The sequence below is a fragment of the Metschnikowia bicuspidata genome, assembly GCF_001664035.1.
Source record: "Metschnikowia bicuspidata var. bicuspidata NRRL YB-4993 chromosome Unknown METBIscaffold_1, whole genome shotgun sequence".
In the NCBI taxonomy this organism is placed as follows: Eukaryota; Fungi; Ascomycota; class Pichiomycetes; order Serinales; family Metschnikowiaceae; genus Metschnikowia; species Metschnikowia bicuspidata.
Genome location: NW_017387731.1, coordinates 1,129,099 through 1,150,202, shown reverse-complemented (window position 1 = coordinate 1,150,202; position 21,104 = coordinate 1,129,099). Strand labels below are relative to the sequence as shown.

Below are 21,104 nucleotides of genomic sequence, written 5' to 3'. Positions count from 1 at the left end.
TCCACCTCTACTAAATCAGGCCCCGTTTAATTTTCTCAACTAACTCAACACAGTTCCTGCAACCGATCTGGTCATTGACCCTAGGCCTCAAGTTAAAAGCAACAAAAATGCCTTATAGCTGCACATCTCCCACATCAACCACCGAAGAGGATTGGATAAATGAGATATTCGAGTATTCCCCTTTCGGAAACATCCACGAAGACAGCTTCTCCCCGCTTCTGGTTCCTGTTTTCAGCCCACAAAAAGCCAAAGAATCTGCGCCCGAACACGAGGATCTTTTCAGCGGCGTTTCTTCAAACAACACGTCGGCTACAACCCCTGGCGCCACAATTCACATCAAAGACCCCAATCATCAGAGCCATACCTTTTTTGATAGTGTGAGCTGTAAACTCCAGAGGCTCAAGGAGAGCAACAGCTTGACACCAAAAGCACTTGAGTGGTTGTTCAACACGCAGGATGTGCTTGCCGATTCGGTTGACTGGCAGACCGAACAGAAACACAGAAACAGGCGGTCACGTGCGTTCTCCAGTCAGGGTCTGGAGGGTGGCCCGAAGAGCTCGTGTCATTTGCGGCAAAAAGCAGGATCCATGCACTCACAAGGCCTTGCCAAGAGAAGATCATCCAGGGGAAAAACAAACAAGTCCATTTTTCCTCATGGAATGCATTCGCTTCAGACACTGCCCTACAATTCAAGAAGAAGCTCGTTCACCAATTTCCTGACATATGGCAGCCCAGAAAATGAGCCTTCTTCGAGCCTCTCAGTTCCCCAGTCGTGCTGCGAGTCGCCATTCCACGAATCCTGGAGCTACACGCCATATTTCCCCCGATCCGGGGCCGGCACCCCCGGCACGCAATCTACTGATTTCAGTGGGCTTGGGCCATCAGCGGCTTTATTTGACCAAGAAAATGCCACACTTCTGCACGCTGAGTTTTTTCCTATAAGTGAGGCGGCGTCACGCTCGGACGTGTCTCCCATTGCCGAGGCCCCTGCCATGTATTCTGAATATACTGGGCCCAGTCAGCAGCCCGCAACAGAAAACTGCGTATTGCACGATACTGCTGTTCAGGACGCCCTAGCATATATTGATTATTTGCAGGAGGAGAACCAGTTCCAACAAGCTCGCCTCGAGGGTGTTGTTTAATTCTTTTGGGTGTGACTCTTTTGTCCCCGCTGCTGGCCACAGACTTTCGAGAAGTCTGACTTCAGCAAGACAATTGTTATCGAGGCACTTTGGATAAATGTTCCATAAAGTTTTTAGCTGGAGTATTCCGGAATATTTTCAGGCTTATTAATGCGATGGGTGTTGTAGATTTCGCTCTTGGAGGCAGGTCCTACATGGCTAATGTTTATGCGTTAAATTGTACCAGTAAGCTAGCACAGAAACCCGAGGCAGTGCTCTTTATCTCCAAGCCAAGAATTAGAGGCCATGCATCATTGGTGCAACTGAGCACTCAACTGACGCAGTATACCGAGGGAACTGATTTATATAGCCTTGTGCTACTTGGACTGATCAAACTTTGAAAGAAACGTATATATGCAATTCTCGAAGATTACGTGTTAAGTACATCACAAATCAGATTTTGTGAATTTGGTTTTATGAGCTCAAAGAGAGATAGCAAGAAAAAGACAGATTTCCCTCCGCGTTATAACCAAGACACAAAAATGTCAGTTTATTCTGGGTTGGCTTTCTATTTTCGTATATAGCTTGGAACAGTTCCATATGTTTATCTTCAAATAGATATCTGGTGTACGTCATTTTCAGTATTTCATATCATCAATTGACAAATCACAGAATACCTTACTTTGTGGCAGTTTATACACTTTAACTTTGGGGCGTCATTTTAACTAGTCGTGCTTGGATCATGGGGCTGCTTGATGATTATTTGAAAAACAAACCCATTCTGTTCTCCGAACACACCAGAGGTCAAAAAAGAGTGTACATCTTTTTGTTTTGGAGTAGTAGGGAACTAATTCATGAATATTCATGAAAAGGCCACAGAGTTTTTTTCAAATACTCTACCTTCCATGTAATCGAATTAAATATGTAATCTCTAGAAATGCCACTGCTGGTGCTCAAAATTATTGGTGCCGCCAATATGAGCGATTTAGAATTTGCTCACCTATATTCCTAGTACAAAAGTTGTATAATGGACCACAATTTAAGTCAATTGTCTAGAATGATTTGTGTACACCCACAGAAAATCGAAGTCCAGCATTTGTACCCTAAATTTTCCATATATCCTTGAAAGAACCGGGGAATCAGTCAAAGAAATCGCGATTGCTGGTAAAAGATTGCCATGTTATACTAATATTCAATTGCGTGCCTTATCCCTAAAATCGATCCCGAAATATCTTCAATTGTCCGACAATCAACTACAGTTCAGGTGTCCAGATAATTAAATAGCTTGGTAAGAAATACTTATAAGCAAAGTCGTTCTATAAAGTCGATAAGAAAAAGAGAAGAATATAAAAAAGATGGAAAACAGTATTGTACAGACCCTTTAACTTAGAAACGACGCAGGCTGCCTCCCAAAGGCTGGTCGTTCGAGCCACGGCCGTAACCACCACGGCCACCCCCGTATCCACCTCTACCACGGCCACGGCCTCTACCACCACGGCCACCGCCGTATCTGATGTGCGAGCCGTAAGATCTTCTGTCGAATCTTTGCAACTCAGGTGGAATCTCCTGCTTGGCCTCTCTCATAATCTTGCACAAGTCACCACCCATCTTGGAGTTGGCGTCAGTGAAGAAGGAAACAGCGGTACCAGTGGTGTTGGCTCTACCGGTTCTTCCGATTCTGTGGACATAGTCCTCAATGTTACCTGGCATGTCGTAGTTGATGACGTATGTGATACCCTTGACGTCTAAATGATGTTAGTATATTGTATGGCGGGCTTAGCCAAGCTCAGTGATGACCATATCTACGTTCAAAAGAAAAGGAGTTCGATTTGTATTGATTACATAGAAAGCACGGTTGAACTGGCCAATCTGCATGAAAGTTTGAAACATAAATCTGTTGTTTAGCCCCAATGAAGAGTCGCTGGAATCACCCAGTACAAAGACTTCAACAAGGCCAAAGTATTGTAGTGCCGCCCGCTTGTCATAAGAAGAGAATCATGTAATAAGTTTATTCGATATCACCCAAAAAAACAACAGTGTATCTCTTCCTCATGGCGCCACAAATCCAGTCAGTCTTTTCAATTTCGTTGCGTTTTAGATTGCCCTCGATCGTATCGATTTATTTCGCCCTCTTGCGAGGTGAAGCTTTCTCATAATCTGTCCTCTCTAGTCTCCTTTACTGACAAAAAAAACCTGGCCAGCAGGATAAAAATTGTCAGTTGTCGTTCCGTTCCCATTTGATTTTGATGTTCCTTTGACGTTCTCAGTGTCATCCTAAACTGTGGTTAGTAGCAAAGTGCAAGCAAAAAAGTTATACATACCAATACCTCTGGCAGCCACGTCGGTGGCAACCATGATGGGGGATTTGCCGGATCTGAATTCCTTCAAGACCCAGTCTCTTTCGTGTTGATCCTTGTCACCGTGGATGGCCAACGCAGGCCAGCCATCTTGTCTCAAGTAAGAGGTGACCTCGTCACATGCTCTCTTTGTGGAAGCGAAGACCAAACACTTGGCCTCCTTGTCGGTAGTGGCGGTCTCCAAGTGCTTGATCAATCTGTCTCTCTTCTCATACTCAGTGATGACCTCGACGACCTGAGTAATGGTGTGAGAGGCGGACAATTCCAAGGAACCAACGGTGACCTGGATTGGGTCAAGCAAGTAGTCTCTGGTCAAGTTCTTGACCTCCTTTGGCCAGGTGGCGGACCACATCAAGGTTTGACGGTCTGGTCTGATCTGGTCAACAATCTTTCTGATTTGAGGCTCGAAACCCATGTCCAACATTCTGTCGGCCTCGTCCAAGACCAAGTAAGTGACTCTCTTCAAGTTGGTCTTGCCAGTCTCCAACATGTCAATCAATCTACCGGGGGTGGCAATGCAGATCTCGACACCTCTGGCCAAGTCTCTGATTTGCTGGCCCTTTGGTGCACCACCGTAGATACACGTGTTTCTGATTCTGGACGAGGAGCCGAACTTGGAGCATTCCTGCTGGATTTGCACGGCCAATTCTCTTGTTGGAGCCAAAACCAACACAATGGGGCCATCGCCGGACTTCAACAAAGGCTGCGCGTTGATGTGCACGATGGATGGCAAACAGTAGGACAAGGTCTTACCGGAACCAGTGGAGGCGATACCGACCATGTCTCTACCGCTCAAGGCCATGGGCCAACCCTGACACTGGATCGCAGTGGGCTTGGGGAAACCTTGCTGCTTGACTTCGCTCAACACGTAGTCGGGGAACCCGGCCTCGTCGAACGACGTGATGGGCTTGGGGATGTTGGTGCCCTCACATGTCATGTCGTGCTCCTTTCTGAAAGCCGCAACCTCGGCTTCCGAGCGTGCCACGACATCTGGGTGCTCGGTGTAGAAGTTTTTCTCAAAGGGAGGCAACGCGTCCAAGTCCCACTCCGGGGTGGACAAATCAATGCGCTCAGTCTCTCTTCTACCACCAAATCTACCGCCACGGCCACCGCCACGGCCACCGCTGAAACCTCCGTTTCCACCATAGCCACCACCACCGTAACCGCCACCATTTCCACCATAGCCACCACCACCGTAGCCGCCGCCGTTTCCGCCGTAGCCACCTTGGTGTGTGTTGTTGTTATAGCCGCTGTTGTAGTTGGAGTAACCGCCGTTGTAGTCAGACATTTGTGGTTTTTTTTGCTGGTTCAAAAATCGTGGACCAAAAAAACCGCGGGGGAGGCCCTCTTTATATATCCGTGCGCGTGCGTGCAGGAACGGAGACACAAAAAAGAGAAATAAAAAAAGATTTTGAGATGAGATGAGCACGCGCGTGCCTGCGTAGCAGCTACTGAAATCCGGGACGTTTTTTCATGACTTGCCAAATTCTATAAAGGCGCGGTATCAAACGGATATTTGAGGGAAACGGGCTATCATCACGTGGCGTAGCATCACGTGGGTCGTGGGCCCGGCCCAGGTATGTGTCTTTGTAGGACTGCAGATTTTGATTGAAGTCAGGCCTGGCGGGCAGGTCACATGACTGCTGATATTGACATACCATATCGTCAATACCAGCATCAATAAGCACCAACACCAACTCCAATAAACACCAATAACACCACACCAATAAATACCAATGGATACCAATAAATACCAACACCAGTAAATACCAACACCAGTAAATACCAACACCAGTAAATAACAACACCAGGATCAATATCAACACCAGGATCAATATCAATAAACACCAGCACCACCGCCCAGTGCAGTTCTCAATATACACCAATAAATATCAGTATCACTAAGTACCAGTACCAGTATCAGCAACAGTATCAACACCAATAAATACGAACAAATACCAATAATACCACCACCAAAAATACCACCACCAATAAATACCAACACCAGTGTCAACACCAATGAACACCACACCAGTACCAACACCAATAAGTGCCAACACCAATAAACAGCACTAATACCGACATTAATAAATACCAGTATACACCAGCCAGTAGATACCAGCACCAATAGTCACCAACACCAATAATGCCAACACCAATACATACCATCACCAATAAATACCATCACTAATAAACACCATCACCAATAAATACCATCACCAATAAATACCAACACCAATAAATACCATCACCAATAAATACCATCACCAATAAATTCCACTCCGTAGTCTAGTTTTGCGAAGCCACAACTCCAATTCCTAGAATCGATGAGCAATATTTTCAAAAGTACGATGTGATCTTCGTATTTTTGGGTACGTCGGAAAGCCGCGGTATTGTCTGCTTTTCTGCCCTTTTTGGTCTGGGCCTCATACTACGAATTTCCCTGAGAATGCGGTCAGCGGCATAACAGTGGAGAGCAGATCGGTGTTTCGTATCAGCCGTTGATGTTGCTGTAAACCACGCATTGTGTTCATTGTTTCCAGCCGTTTCTGAGTATGGGAAATGCGCTGTATTCTCTGTGTTTCCGTAATTGGGCAAAGTGCCGCTGGCAGCGAATCTGCGATTTTTTGTGTTTGTGGGGGTCGTTGTTTCTTGGAGAAACTCGATCTGGAAACGGCTATGCTTTTCTTGTAGAGGAGTCAAATGCACATTCCAAATTCAAGAAGTGCGGCCGTGAATTTTCTACCATTCGTCACCTGCCGCAGGGCATTGACTGTATGTTTCTTTAAAAAAATAAAAATAAGTCGAAAACAGTATTTGGCTCACTAGCGATGAAGAGGACTCGCGCCAATATACTGGCTCCTGTCGCTGAATCAAGAGTTTGGTGCATCGGCCTGCCAGCGCTACCCCAAATCCTCATCAATTCTTCCATTTCCTTCAGCCCCAGTCGAAAAAAAGGGATGTTTTTTTGCCCGCTGTGGAATTCTAATGCCGCAACTCCAAGTATGGACCGATTCCACAGATCATACCCAGATGAAGGCATCCCGCACTGCATGCAGGCCCTGGAGCTGAGCATCTAAGCTCTCAATGGAAACGAAAAAAAAAACCCTCCAACGCAAGGCACACAAATACCCACCTAGAATATGGCGGAACCAATCGCAGACATTCCCATGGAAGACGAGGTGGAGGACCTTGAGCTCAGCAAGAAAATCTGGCTTTTGCCTGGGTCCTCGGAGGATGGCACCGCGGCATCTTTCCAGATCGTAGATGAGGACCATACTTTGGGGAATGCTTTGCGGTACATGATCATGAAAAACCCGGAGGTTGAGTTCTGCGGATACTCCATACCGCACCCCTCGGAAAACAAGATGAATGTGCGTATTCAGACCTACGGCAACATCACTGCAACGGAGGCTTTCCACCAAGGATTGGACAACTTGAAGGAAATGTGTACGCAGATCGAGGAGACGTTCCAAGAGAAGCTTGACGCTGGTGACTTTAGTGTCGTTGAGCCATGATTCTCGGATTGCATATGTGTATAGTAGGAAAAAAAACGAAATTTCGAATCAAACAATGCCTTGGAGACCGGTCGTGGTGGGTCCTTTGGCTGGATGTATGGCGGTGGGTTTCTTGGCTGAATTATGATGATGGCACTGTGATGTAGCAGGGGGCATGGTGTCCAATCCTAACGTCCATTGTAAGGACGCTGGGCTGAACTGTATCTCGGAACTGTTGAGATTTGGCAGTTTTAAATAAAGCGGGTCTTTGCCTCAGAAATCAAAAATGGCATCATTGTAAAAAGCGTTGAACGAATAAAGAAATTGAGCGGCAACGGCAGAAGCCCTCTGTGCACAGACCGGTGACAATTTGTCAGGACTCCTCACCCATAGGATAGATCATCTAATGTAATTCTCAAAACAAATGATATGTACTTCGGCTTTTAACCCGAACCTATACGGAAGCTATGAATGTGTTTGAATTTGGACTTCTAACCCAATCCTACACGGAAATGACGAGAGTCACCCCAAATTGTAAAGAGACGAAGATAAAAGATGAGAAAAGCCACAACCTCCAAAATGGGGCAGATGGCGAATTCTACGCAAGTATTTTTCTCGCTTCCGCAGTCGAGTGTATGCTTTATCGATGCATTTCAACTATAACGACATGACTACTTTGATATTCTGAGCTTGGAGACAAAATTCGGAGTTTACGAACCTGGTCAAACTGCTCTTTTATAAATCATTAAGCGTAAAATTAGCTTGAATATAATGGTAGTACATATTATTTGAGGTAAAGGCGTCCAATTTGCCGACAACAAAAAGGATTTAGCAATGGGTGAAAACAGAAAATCAAAACAAGAATCGTACCAGGGGCTGATATAAAAATGGAAGGTTTCGAGATATTCAGATAGCTGGACTCCATGGTAACTGGGACAAGGGGTTTGCACCCATTGCGCCAACACTTGCACACTATGGCACGGCGAAATTAGGATGACGTTTGCTCGAAGCAAAATTCCCCTTTCACCTGGGGCGTTTGTTTTGCACTGGCTGGGCAAAAAGGAACTGAGAGCAGATTTGAGTTTTGAAGATCGGGAAGGAATTGCACTTCGTGAGGAAGCCTGATACTCGTAGTTAATGGATGCGACGTATGCTCCGCCGCCGTAGACCATCTGCGGTTTCAAAGACTTTCTGATGCTGGGACAGCGTGGGCTCCGGAAGAAGCGGGGAGAAACGGCGGTGCAATTTGAGAAAGAAAAGTCAAAGAGCGACGAAAATAGGGGGAGCGGGCGAACGAACAAAACAAGTAGACACTAGTGCACTTGGCTCCAGAGAACCACCAGAAACTTACTCTATTCTCTGTGTCTTGCTCGCGGCCTTTTCTGTATTATTCTTGTGGCTCTGTTCCTATTCTCCCTTGACGTTGCCTTGTGATTTTCCTTTACGAACGTCCTTCATGAACTTCCTTCATGATCTTCCTTCATGATGTTTCTTTATGATCTCCCTATATACTCTCCATTTATAATTATCCTTTATGATCCCCCTCTATGATCCCCCTTTAAGTTCTTGCTTCATGATCTCCGTCCATGATCTTCCTTTATTCTTCCTTTATTGGGGTGGGCGTACATTACTTATCAATCTATATTGCTATGCTTATTCTCTTGATGACGGACAGAATATAAATTATAAAACAGTGAATTTTGTACAAGAAAGCAAACCAACCGAACCGGTTTACCCATCCTGTTTATTAGGATCTTTCATGCTTTGGGTATTGGAACGCTTGAGATACTTGTAAATATGATTGTAATGGAAAGATGCAAAGGACGGGTATCGCGGCCTAGTTGGGAATAAGAAATGAGTTCGGAACTCTTATATACTATAGTGGCCATAATTTCTGTCTTTACTGCCAAAGGAAAGTCATCACCTATCAAGTTATATCGTTCTATTCTAGTCTTGTTACTTCGGCAGGAACCAGCTTCGATTAGTCTTTCACCCCTATACATAGGCTCGACGATAGCTTTGCACCTCAGAACTGATATGATCCTCCGGCAGAGTTTCCTCTGGCTTCAACTTATCCAGATATAGTTCACCATCTTTCGGGTCCCAGCAGCTATGTCTACTCAAATCAGGGTTTAGACCTTGATGTGGTCGGAGCTGCACTTTGCGCTCCTACTAATTTCATGTTTGGGTTTTGAAAAACTCAAACACTCGCATAGACGCTAGACCCCTTGGTCCGTGTTTCAAGACGGGCGACTTGCAACCATTACGCCAGCATCCTAACATAACCACAGGCCTCGGGATGAGATGGAATTTGTGGAAGTGGAAAAGGTCTATAATACTCGAGAGCTAGAATTCCTTTTCTGTTTTACTCCCCTCGCCCCGATGCTGGTCCAACCAGAAGGTTGTGTCTGCTTGCAAGCCCTTCCCTTTCAACAACTACACATACTTTTTCACTCTCTCAATGTGCTTCTCATCTTCCCGTCACTGTACTTGTTCGCTATCGGTCTCTCACCAATATCCAGCTTTAGATGGAATTTACCACCCACTTAGAGCTGCATTCCCAAACAACTCGACTCTTTGGTGGTCAAAGAAAATGGATTCTTCGCGGGGCTATCACCCTCCATGGCGCCATTTTCCAATGGACTTGAGAATGTTTGAACTAGCTGAGACCACCTTCAAATTACAATTCCCTGAGGGTTTCAAATTTGAGCCTTTGCTGCTTCACTCGCCGTTACTGAGGCAATCCCTGCTGGTTTCTTTTCCTCCCCTTATTGATACGCTCAAGTTCAGCAGGTAGTCTCACATGATTGAGGAAGGATTGGGAGAGCCTAAAACTTATTCCGGAGTCATTTGATATTTAGACCAGGATCATGCCAAAAGTTTGGGAGTAGATATCGCTCATCCACGTACGCCTTGAAGAATACCTTGAGGCGCCAAGCGAGTTCAAAAACTCAATCATTCACGTCTGCAAGTCATATTACGCATCGCAATGTTCTTCATCGATGCGAGAACCAAGAGATCCGTTGTATTTTTTTATGACTGTGTACGAATAATGTCATTCGCTTTGGCAAGATTCTGAAGACCCACTGAAAGCTCATTCATGCCTACCTAAAAAGGAAGGATTCTTGCATGAATACCTCCAACAATCCAAGCCTAAACACCCCAACCCTCGGACTTCAAACCTCTAAACCTAAGGTCCACCTCAATCCTCCACAGACCAAACCTAAGACCTACAATCCAAGCCTAACCACCCCAACCCCAGACCCAAAAGCTCCAAAACTACAGCTCCAACAATACAGTTCCAAACTCCAACCCAAACTCCAACCCAAATCTCCAATCTCCAATCTCCAACTCAAAAATTCCGACCTACAACCCAAACCCCAACAACCCAACCCAAGAAAAAAACTTCTGTACAGGAAGAGTTCTTTTCCTTCTTTCTTCCTTCGTTTTTCTCCTCAAGGGTTTTAGAGAATAGTAGTATTCGAAGGGTCCTAAGTACCGTACATACTTGAATGGAGAACTCTGATGCTGAAAAACACGGCCCGTTTTCGCACCCAGGCCGCGACGCGCACCGGCCCCGCCTGCACACAGCGCCGCGGCTCCGTCAGGCTTCATTGTGCACCAAACTCGGCTCCACGTCTTCTTCTAACCACGGCGTATCTTCCCAAACCCAGCCTTTTTTTCCCCCTGCGGCCCATCCACCAGCCCGGGCCAAAAAGACACTTCCAGCCAATGGCGTCTCTGATCAACGGCGACCTCACGGAGTCCTATTTCCACCTTTCGCTGGACCACAGCGACCCAGGAAGCGCCAGCGACGATCTTTCGGTGCACACCATGGACGAGTTCCTGGCGTATTTGCGCCTCGCGCGGGCCCACGACGCCAGCGCCCGCGGCGGCACCGCCGAACGCGACTTTCCCGGCGACGAGGCGGCCGGCGGGCGCAGAGCGGCCTACGAGAGCCCCTTCCAGCGCGCCGACAGGGCCCGCCGCCACTTTTCCGACCCCGTGTTGGCGCCGGGCGCGTTGCAACTGACGCCGCTACCCGCCGGGCGCGGCGGCGCGGCCAAAAACGGCCCAGCGGCCGCCCGGCAGGACGATTTCTTCGGCGCCTTGCGCCAGCACGGCCCCGCGGCTAGAACCGCGGCGCAACACGCGCCCAACGCCGCGGCTGGGCGCGGCGCAGCGCCGGCCACGCCCGGCATCGACGTGGAGGCGCTTTTCCGCGCGTTCCAGCCGCTCCTCGACCAGTATTTGCGGGCGCAGAACGCGCCGCCGCAAGGAGAATCGCGGGCGCCGCCCCACGCGTCCCACGCGCCGGACTCGGACCCGGATTCCGCCGCGGACGACACGTTCGACCGCCCGAAACACGCGGGCGCGCGGCCCGCGCGGCCCGAGCTCAGCTCGCCCGTCACGTCGCCGCCGCAGTCCAGCGGAGACTCGCAGTTCTGTTTCGACAAGAGCACCGAGGTCGAGCACAGCGACGGGTGCCAGCAGATCGCCGTGCCCGAGCAAAAGCGCCCGCGGGCGCCGCGCCTAGAGCTTGGAGACCTTACTGTGGACGAGATCGACATGGACTTGGGGCCGCGCGAAGCCGAGGACGCGGCGCGGCGCCAGGCCGCAGAGTCCCACGGCGAGTCGTTGGCCGCCATGCGCTTGAAGCTCGACCAGTACCAGCGGGACAATGCCGGCATGCAGAACGAGCTCGGGTACCTCCGGGGCCAGGTGGACGCGCTTTTGCAGGCCGCGTCCGAGAGCCGGCAGGCCGCGGCAGACGCGCCGGGCGCTTGCAGTGACGCCGGGGCCCTGCCCGTGGAGACACGGCCGATTCCAGGCGTTGCGGGCGGTGGGCTGGACGCGTTCCAGGACAACTTGCCGCAGCAGTTCCGCCCGTTCTACGAGCGCCTCCAGTTGCACAAGGTGGACGCGTTGGGCGACAGCGAGAAGAGCAACTTGATCAAAAACCTCATGCTCCTGCTCCTCGTGTCGGACTTCGACCACCTCTCGGTGATGACGCCCAAGGTGGGCGCGTACCTCCGCATCACCACGGCGTTCCTCGACTCGCTCCACGCCAAGCTCTACCCGGACCAAGACATGCAGCCGCTGCAGTACCTCCGCAACTACAACATCGACATCAACGACGGGCTCGAGGCCTGCCTCGACGGCATGCGCCGCTTGCTTTTCGAGGCCTAGCACCGGACCACACCAACATTGTCGCCCCTGCTTTTGGGGCGATGAACACTTGCAATGACTATACGATTTCAATGCCCATGACATCACGAAACGCCACCGCAGCTACTGCGCGGAACTCTACTTCTACTCCTGCTTCTCCTCTGTTTGGCGGGCACTACGTAGCGGTGTTCATGCGCCCATGGCCCAGCCAGGGTACCATACGACGAAGAACAAAGCACACAAACAATGACAGTCGAAAAGTCGACAGAGCACCTGTCTCCACACCGCGGTCCGATGGATCAAAAGCAACGGCTGATGTATCTCTGCAGCTGGGGCAGAAGGCAATTTACGACACTGGACGCATGGCACTATCAATATACGAGTCGTCGAACTGCACCCAGAATTGACTCATCTCGGGAGAAACACAAGCAAAAAAAAAGAAACAAAAAGAAACAAGAAAAAAACAGAAAAGGAACAAGGAAGGAACAAAAAAGGAACAGGAAATGAACAGGAAAGGAACAGGAAATGAACAGGAAATGAACAGGAAAAGAACAGAAAACGAACAGAAAAGGAACAAGAAAGGAACAAAGAAGGAACAAGAAAGGAACAAAAAACGAACAAAAAAGAAACACTCCGCTCAAGTTGCCAGCGAATCGACCGCAATACCCAACCCGGCCATGTTGGCCCAGGGCATCTCGTCGGCCAGACTGCGAGAAGCGGGGACTCGCCGGCCACGTGCCGCGTCACGTGAGCGGCCGCGTCACGCGGCAAGCGACGCCCTTGCCCGTCAGCAATCAAAGCGCTAAAACACCAAAAAAAGGCGAGGAAATGCGAGAACGCCAAACCCGAAAAACACTGCCCCCACATTTCACCTTCACCTGTTCCCGACACAAACACCGCGAAATTTCCGCTCGCCACCCGCCACTTTTCTGCTTTCATGCAGCGCCGGTGACCGACTTGCGCTTCTGGGAGAGCAAACCAAGCACACTGCTAATCGGACAGGGCGCCTGCACACAGCGCGCGCTCACATGATCTCCGGCCCTGATAAAGCACCCTCCCGTGCCGCTCTGGCCTGGACACACGACTAGTCAAACATTCTAGTGAGGCCTCCAGAATACATCGGTTTTCTCCCCACACGCCACCAACGCATTTGCCAATATTCGCCCGACAGCACCAACGGCAATCCAAACAGAACAAGGAACTACCACTTCTGTGCCATTTATCCTGTGCTCAATTTGCACCTTGGTTCGCGCCAGGCCTATTGTTAACAGAGCTCCCACTGCGGTTTCTGGTCCGGGTCCAAAACCGCATCAGCGACAAAATCAGCACCAAAATTCCCCGGCTGCCCGCCAACTGCATCACGTGTGGCGCTGGAGGAACAAATCCCAGGACTCTTGCCTGATTTCAACGGTTCGCCACCCCGCGTTTGGCGTTCTCAGTCGGCCTTCGCAGTGCTCCGCTGAACAGCCGCCGAGAAGCAAGGCAAACGAGGGGCCCAAACAACACCCCACAAAGCGCCATTTCCACATCGAAAAGCGACACGTACGCCGTGTCCCACACGCAACGGGGCGCCAAGCCGCCGATTCTGCCCGTGAACGAAAACATCCTGCGGCCGCTGCTGCCCGCAAGCGGCCAGCCCAGGAAGTTCGACCTGTACGCGGACTCGCCGGGCGGACTTAGCGGGGCGCCGAGCATGAAACCGAAAGACCCGGCCCGGCCCGAAGTGGCGTATTTCCAGAACTTCGCCTCCCACGGCTTGCCGCCTCAGCGCAGCCGACACAACTCGTCGCTGTTCATGTTCAACACCCCTCGGCAGGACTCGTTCTTGCTTCCAAACAGCCTTTCCATTGCGCCGCCGCCGACCGCCCCAACCGCACCACAGGGGCCGCCCCGAGGCTTTCCCAACTACTATCCCGGATCACGCGACTCTGTCTCTTTCTCTGTTCCACCTAGCGAGATGCTCGGGCGACTGCGGGGCGACTCGATTTCTTTGCCTCAACCGTTAAGTGCATCTAGTGACCCGCTCGCCTTTCCCTTGACCACAGGCTTGCCCAGTAATGTTCCTCCGCCACGAAAGCCGCTGAGATCAACAAGCATATTCAGCTCGCTTATCCAGCTACCTGGGTCCTCGCGGAACTCAATCAGCGGGCCATCCTCGAGGGACATAAACAAGCCTGAGAACAGGCACAAAGGTTCAACTGGCTCGAACCGGGGCTTTCCTCAGGATTACGAATCCTCGAGGAAAGATAGTTTTGGAAACATCTTTGGCTGGAACCAAGGAAACAGAGTGTCTGCTGCGACATCCAAGCGGAATAGCAAGGATTTTGACAACCAAAATGCTTTCTGGGACCAGATGGGCACCGGAGTGACTGGGTCCATTGCCGGCGTGAGCAACGATAGCATAAATGCGTTCTTGGCAAATCTACAGAGCTCTGGAAACATTGACTTCCTGAACATGAGCAATGAACAACGGCGCGACTCTATCATGAAGTTCATCAATGACCAAGGGCACAGGCCGTCTGAAGCCATTCAGCCGGTCGGTACTTCGTTGAGGGAAGACATCTTCGAGCACCAAAGTAAGATGTCGCTGGGCTCCAAGGGTCATAATTCGAGCGTTTCAGACCAGAATCACGTTTCGCCCACATCATCCATGTCTTCAAGAAACTCCAAATTGCGGGATGAACCCCAATCTCCAAAAGCGTCCCCTAGGAGAAGCACGGCTCAAATCAATGGTACCACCACGCTTGGAAATACGCAGCAATTTGCTCAGCCGGCCACTAGGGGCGTTGTCCCAAGACAGACCCAAGCTTATTACACTTCCCAGCAGCAGGAGGCTTTTAATTTTCCGTACCAAGAAAACGCGGGTCAGTTTTCGGGTCAGCCAATTCGGTCTAGCTACTCTCAGTATTTGGTTCCCCCTGGTGCCTCCTCTCAGCAGCAATACGAACAAGGTCCACGCGGTACCTTCGCGAATCAAGCGCAGATATCTGGAAACGGATATCCGCTTGTGTTCAAGGGACCCCAATTTATTGCTCCAGAAGCGATGGAGCAGTCCAGCTATTTTTCGAAAGCCAATGTGCCGTCAAAAGGGCAGGAGATCACTGATAACGGGAAGCCTCTAGTCTCAGCGCAAGATTACGCGCAAGCTGAGGACGGGCGGCCTCTTTTAGGTGCCACGAAAGTGGACCAACTCATGCTTGTGATTCAAGCAAGAGAAAAGGGAAACACGACCGCAATCAAACAGAGCACAGATGGAAGTATTCTTGCATCTCCCAACTCAGATCATCCAAAGGATTCTGTTTTGCCACTGGCTGTGGGTTTGGTTGGCGGTGTTGATAAACCCCTGAAGACAGAAAATGCAAATGACGGAGAGCCTAGCAAGAAACGGAAGAAAAGGGGCAAGACGCAAGAATGTCCTTACTGTTTCAAGCAGTTCCACCAATCAACACACTTAGATGTGCACGTCCGGTCTCACATTGGGCTCAAACCATTCGAATGCACGTTCTGTGGAAAGCGGTTCACGCAAGGAGGAAATTTGAGGACCCACATGCGCCTCCACACGGGTGAGAAGCCCTTTGTTTGCAACATTTGCAATCACAACTTTAGTAGAAAAGGTAACCTTGCTGCTCACATGTTGACGCACAACAAGGAAAAGCCGTTTGAGTGCAAGTTGGACAACTGCGATAAGTCATTCACTCAGCTCGGCAATTTGAAATCTCACCAGAATAAATTTCATTTGCCGACGTTGACCAAGTTGACACAGACCTTTGCAAGCATCACAGGCGACGCGCTTGCGCTGCTCCCTGAAGAAGAGAAGCAACTTTTGGAGTATTTTGCTAAGCTTTACAAAAATGCCAACAAAGGAATAAGAGGTCGCGGTAAGGGGAAGCGTGTCGCCAAGATAACAGGCGGAGGAGGCGACATGACATCTCCAGGAAGTACGCACACAAGCCCTGAGCAGCTCACCATTGCAATGGCAAATCACAACGATGCGCTTAATCAGCAAGCGAAGCCTCCGATTAATTTCAATCCCAACATGCCTCAGTATTAGTGAAAGTTTGGTGTCTTTAGTCTTGGGGGCTTTGAAGGAGCAAGAGAATGATGAGGAGAGGAATTTAAGGGGATATGAATTGAGGGCTGGTCCTGCAAAGATTCATTGACGCCTTTAAGAGAAAAGAAAAGAAGGCAGCAAGTAGTTAGAAATGTATACATATATTGATTTGAACCGTAAGATTTGTTCAAAAGACTTGATCATGACTCCAATCTGTTCACTCAACACGTTGGTTGGGCTGAAATTCATACTGGCTCTTGTAAAAGTAAATATTCACGGAATAAGTCGTCTATGCGATCAAAAGAGATCTGATTTCTTCACATCACTTATCCACTAACATAGGACAACTTTGGAGGATAGTACTGTTCCAAGTATACATTGACTCTATATCTAAGCATATGATTTGCTTGATGCTTTAAATTAATATTCAATTTTTTTGTTGGGTTAATCTAAACGGCAGCGGGATATTTATGATGGTAAGGCTAGCAAACTTGATAGAAGATAATAAATCAATCAGGGACATAGGAACCGGACTGATGGATGCAAGGCTTCCAGTAAAATTATTGTTTGCAAGATCCCATGTATGACTATCACAAACAGTTTCGAAACGATTTAAAGTCAGCGCGGGTATCGGTACAATGCAATCAAGATGTTTAAATCTTTTGGCATGTTTGCATACTCAGTTTTCGAGGGAATAAACAGCTAAGAGCTTTCAGACTTGAAAATTTAAAACTTACCTTACTTAGGCTATACGGATTTTGTCAAGCTGAATATTATCAAATTTATCTGAGACCAGAGTCGGTCAAGTGAATTTTTGTAAAAAATTATACACCTTTTGATTATTGAAGCGACTTTGCGATACATCGAATGTGCTTAATGCAATGGTGGAAGAGCTTCGAAAAGAGCTTCGACTTTCCCATTGAGTGCTATGAGTCTAAATAAAGGAAATGGGAACTGGAAGATTATATCCAGAATAGAAAATCCAGTCGGATAGGGTGTGTTTGAGTTGAAACAAGGCTCTTGACCATCAAAATGAGAAACTAACTAAAGCTCATTATTATTTCAAGCCTGTACAAAGAAAACTTCAGGATACAAAAGGAGACATGACTGGGTATGATGACATGACAGAAACTTTAGAGATACTGAATGGGTTGGGTTTTGAATTGCTAACTCTGAAGCAATCGTGCTTATATTGGTCTCCTGAAATATTTTATGAGCTCAAGACATTTATCACCAGGCGACTATGCAGTTAATTAACGGAGAAATTACGAAGTTCTTGTGCGATAATGTCGATTTGGAATATATTTACAAGCCATGATTTAAGATGGGCCTATACAATGGCCATTCTCGCAACAACTGTCGATTTGCTTGGATGCGAGAAGTTTATAATGTTTCGGACAAAAAGATACCCGATAAATCAATTGAATTTGATATTGTGCATTGTATTCAAATATATCATAGAGCAAAAATGTGCTATGATAGACTCAATTCAAACTATTCAGGGAGACAAAATTGTTCTCTAGTTTTCAACAGGAAAATGATGTCCGGGACTGCTAGCTCAAAACCTGAAAGCTAATAGAAATGAAATCACCAGAATACACCGATTCGCATTAAAAGGCGATGCTGGATAAATCTGCAGAAGTTGCCGAATTGGGGGCTCTTTCGAAATGCTGGTATAAGCTGGTGTTTTTGAAAAATGAGCACGGTGTTCCTACATTCCAAAAACATGGTTTAATTAATTGAAAGAAACAGCTTAAGCTGCTTTTTCAGATGCCAAGCTTCACGTCTAGTGCATGACTCAAGATATAGAACGGAAGGCCTTATTTTACGTAATTGCAGCCCAGAAAATATATGCAATGAACCGGGACTTAACGTTTGCATATATTCCCACGTAGAAGGTGAAAAGCAGTAAACAATTGTGATGGTCAGATTATGTAGGCATAATAATTGAGCCCGATGATTGCATTCTGATGTTTTCGGTCTGTTTGATATCGTCCATCGCCTCATACTGTCAAGCGGAGTCGAATGATTAGTTTTTCTCTGCTTCGTTCCACAGAATACATGAGTTTCCTCATCCTTTCAGTAAATGCTCTGAGCAAAGGTGACGAACAATTTTTCGAGGGGCACGATAGAATTGACCCAAACACAGTGAGCCATGCAGATAGCGACCAAGAGTTGCGTGATTTTGCTGCTTGCTCGTCCCGGAGTCTTCTTTCCTCCTACATCTTGCAATATGCATTCATTTCAACAAATTCGTCTGCTGTCTCTTCCTTGTTAGTGATTCCTCTCTGAATAAGCACGCAACTACTTAAACCAGAGTTCCAAACATGACGTGATACATTGCCCTCAGTGGTTTAAAAGAGTGCTAGTAAGTACTGGCTAAAGAATCCGTTCATTATTTTAGCTCGCACGTTGACAAGATATTCATTTATTTCCATATCATCTAAACAACTCATCAATTGTTCAAATACTACTAATTCTCTTGTTCTTGTAATCTTTCAAATCCTGGCTTTGCCATTAGGCTTTGGAACTCATTGAGTGACGAATGGGTTTGTAGTTTTGTCAGAGGAGGATGTTTGTCACCTTATAAACTTTCATAATTTCAGGCTAAAACTGGTCATATAAAATGATGCACATGACATTATCATGTTAATAGTAGTAGCGCAAAACAGAAATAGGTACAACTATTTAAAGAAATTCTTGGACCAACGTGCTTCCGTTAGCCACAAAATCAGGCAAAAGCTTTTCCACACGCACAGCGGGGAATGTGGAAGTATAATATATTTTGCCTCATACAGAATATTGGCGTTTTTAGAGAACTATGACTGCAACCTAAAGTATGTCATATTGAAATGTACAACAAGAGAGGAGCTGATCTAAACAAAGCCAAGTCCGCCTTATACAGTGAGTCAGGCTTAGAGTTTATATCCTAACACGCATTGTTCACGTATCAAATCTTAAGTCTTCAATCCCAAAAACTGTCTTTTTTACCGGATGTCAACGTTTTGTGTGAGCCGTCCCGCTCCCATCTTCTCAAAGTCTCAAATTGATGAATCTGAGATACGTCTATATTATCCACTATTTTAATACACACATTTTTAGGTACCTTATCGGACATTTATCTTCTCAAATATACCGCTTATGCACGGCCAAAACTATGTATTTTATAGTTGGCATACATCTCAAAAGTAGAGCTGGAGCTAATACATATATTCAAGCCATTTGGAAGGGAAGAAATCAGCAACCCTGGGTGATCCATGATAGATTGTTGAAATGAATCCCTGCCCTATCAGCTTTTTGTAATAAAATAGAGGGATATCATGATTTCAACGGATCCCAGGGCATACGTGTTTGGTTCCGGAGCGGGGGTAGTGACAAGAAGAAGAAACAAGAACCTTTCAGTATTTTAATTGAAATGGGTAAATTTAAACATATACACGAGGAATAAGCGGAAGGCAAGTCTGATGCCAGCTGCCGCGATTCCAACTACAAGAGGGTTTATCAAAGCGTAGCTGAGATTTGAGTGGTCCCCAGAGATTTACTTATTTGGAAGTATTGCTGGGACTTTTCCTCCTTGACTTTTTCTTTAGGGATGGGCCATATTACTTTCGGTAAATGGGACCAGCAGAAAACGCTCAAATCTCTAAATTAGAGTTATAGAAGACACTGATATTGTTTTATTTCCAAGATCACCGAGCTGGTGGGCAGGAACAGGAAATGAGTAATTGGCTGTAAGAAGTGAGTGTTTCTGTACAATTTTGTTTATAGTTTTTCATACATCTCTTGTGTATCTACCTTTCATAGAGATCTTTCACAAATTCCTAAACATCACTTCTCGTACCTGTCATATCTGTCAAATATACCTTGTGTTACCTATATAAACATATTTTAGCCACCCCTCACACCTCTTGCCGTATTAGTTCACATGGTCTCTCAGTCCAGCTCGATGTACACCGAACTCCGTCTCTTATGTTATCATTTCATAAAACTCTCATACTTGTTTTTACTTACGTCTCTTGTTCTTGTACTTGTAAGGTCCCTGGTATCAGCTTGACACTGATGGTCCTTGTAAGCGCATATATGGCTATATGCACTTCCATTACTGTGAGTTCCGTCAGATATCATTCTAGACAACTCATAGAATATTCTTTCGAGTTCTAAAGGTTCCGTCCACGTGACCTCTGGGTAAAGTATATAAAGGTGGAATAGAACTCCTGTAGAGTTCTAGAGACCAGTGATCAAATAGTAATACATAACGCCTATGTCCCGTGAAGTCCCTAACAGTACTATACATTTTAATTGATCTTCTCATAGACGTGCTTTGATATGTCCTCAACATGACCCAAATTCACCTTAGTACGTGCTGTATGTATACTCCTGTGTGGTCATATACTACAAACTGGTAAACTAAATACTGATATGCTTGATACTGATGTACTAAAAACTGATATAATCATGTAAATGCATACCAAATACTTTTACACTACCGATATATAGTTGTACAGATGTACGGATATACATATATACAGATATTCTGCTATTCTAGTGATATAGTGATATAGTGATATACCCATGAGCCCCCATACCCATATCCTCAGATCCTCATGTATTCATATTATTACGTAGTCATATATCCTTAGATCTATCAATCACTCATAAATCCAATACTCGCTCATATACTCATGCACTGTTATACTAATACTCATGTACTCATGTACTCATGTACTCATGTACTTATACTCTATACCCAAAAACCCAAATACTCGTATACTCATACTCATGAACTCATTTAGAATAATCCTCCATTCATATAGTCATGGTCATAAAGCCAGGTACTAAATATCGATATATACTGAAATACTAATATAACCATAAACTCTTATACTCATAAACTGTTATGCTCATGAAT

At 46.8% G+C, this 21,104-nt stretch overlaps 6 protein-coding genes across 6 annotated transcripts, besides 2 other annotated features; 4 read left to right on the top strand and 2 right to left on the bottom strand.

The window, feature by feature from the left end:
- Positions 1 to 107: 107 nt before the first annotated feature.
- Positions 108 to 1,142, top strand: METBIDRAFT_9355 (uncharacterized protein; the record flags this gene model as incomplete). Its single annotated transcript, XM_018859365.1, has 1 exon — positions 108 to 1,142. One exon carries the CDS (start codon positions 108 to 110, stop codon positions 1,140 to 1,142), a length of 1,035 nt encoding a protein of 344 aa, XP_018713515.1.
- Positions 1,143 to 2,469: 1,327 nt separating this feature from the next.
- Positions 2,470 to 4,780, bottom strand: DBP2 (DEAD-box ATP-dependent RNA helicase). Its single transcript, XM_018858281.1, has 3 exons — positions 4,673 to 4,780; positions 3,443 to 4,609; positions 2,470 to 2,866 (listed from the first exon to the last, which is right to left on the bottom strand). The coding sequence occupies exons 1-3, from the start codon at positions 4,764 to 4,766 to the stop codon at positions 2,508 to 2,510; spliced, it is 1,620 nt and encodes a 539-aa protein (XP_018713514.1). The 5' UTR covers positions 4,767 to 4,780; the 3' UTR covers positions 2,470 to 2,507.
- A 1,809-nt stretch (positions 4,781 to 6,589) lies between these two features.
- RPC19 (DNA-directed RNA polymerase core subunit) lies at positions 6,590 to 7,416 on the top strand. Its single transcript, XM_018855441.1, has one exon. It carries the CDS (start codon positions 6,622 to 6,624, stop codon positions 6,994 to 6,996), a length of 375 nt encoding a protein of 124 aa, XP_018713513.1. The 5' UTR covers positions 6,590 to 6,621; the 3' UTR covers positions 6,997 to 7,416.
- Positions 7,417 to 8,829: 1,413 nt separating this feature from the next.
- Positions 8,830 to 9,060: a sequence feature (Protein overlapping with rRNA (METBIDRAFT_96745, OBA23031.1) was converted to a misc_feature.).
- Positions 9,061 to 9,436: 376 nt separating this feature from the next.
- Positions 9,437 to 9,772: a sequence feature (Protein overlapping with rRNA (METBIDRAFT_228290, OBA23030.1) was converted to a misc_feature.).
- Positions 9,773 to 10,636: 864 nt separating this feature from the next.
- On the top strand, positions 10,637 to 12,642 carry METBIDRAFT_29571 (uncharacterized protein). The gene has a single exon (XM_018855440.1). It carries the CDS (start codon positions 10,708 to 10,710, stop codon positions 12,163 to 12,165), a length of 1,458 nt encoding a protein of 485 aa, XP_018713510.1. The 5' UTR covers positions 10,637 to 10,707; the 3' UTR covers positions 12,166 to 12,642.
- Positions 12,643 to 15,301: 2,659 nt separating this feature from the next.
- METBIDRAFT_22877 (uncharacterized protein) lies at positions 15,302 to 16,027 on the top strand (the record flags this gene model as incomplete). Its single annotated transcript, XM_018855215.1, has 1 exon — positions 15,302 to 16,027. A coding segment is annotated over one exon (726 nt), but the record flags the coding sequence as incomplete, so codon positions are not given.
- A 1,821-nt stretch (positions 16,028 to 17,848) lies between these two features.
- On the bottom strand, positions 17,849 to 18,307 carry METBIDRAFT_96742 (uncharacterized protein). Its single transcript, XM_018859435.1, has one exon. It carries the CDS (start codon positions 18,200 to 18,202, stop codon positions 17,927 to 17,929), a length of 276 nt encoding a protein of 91 aa, XP_018713508.1. The 5' UTR covers positions 18,203 to 18,307; the 3' UTR covers positions 17,849 to 17,926.
- Positions 18,308 to 21,104: the final 2,797 nt, after the last annotated feature.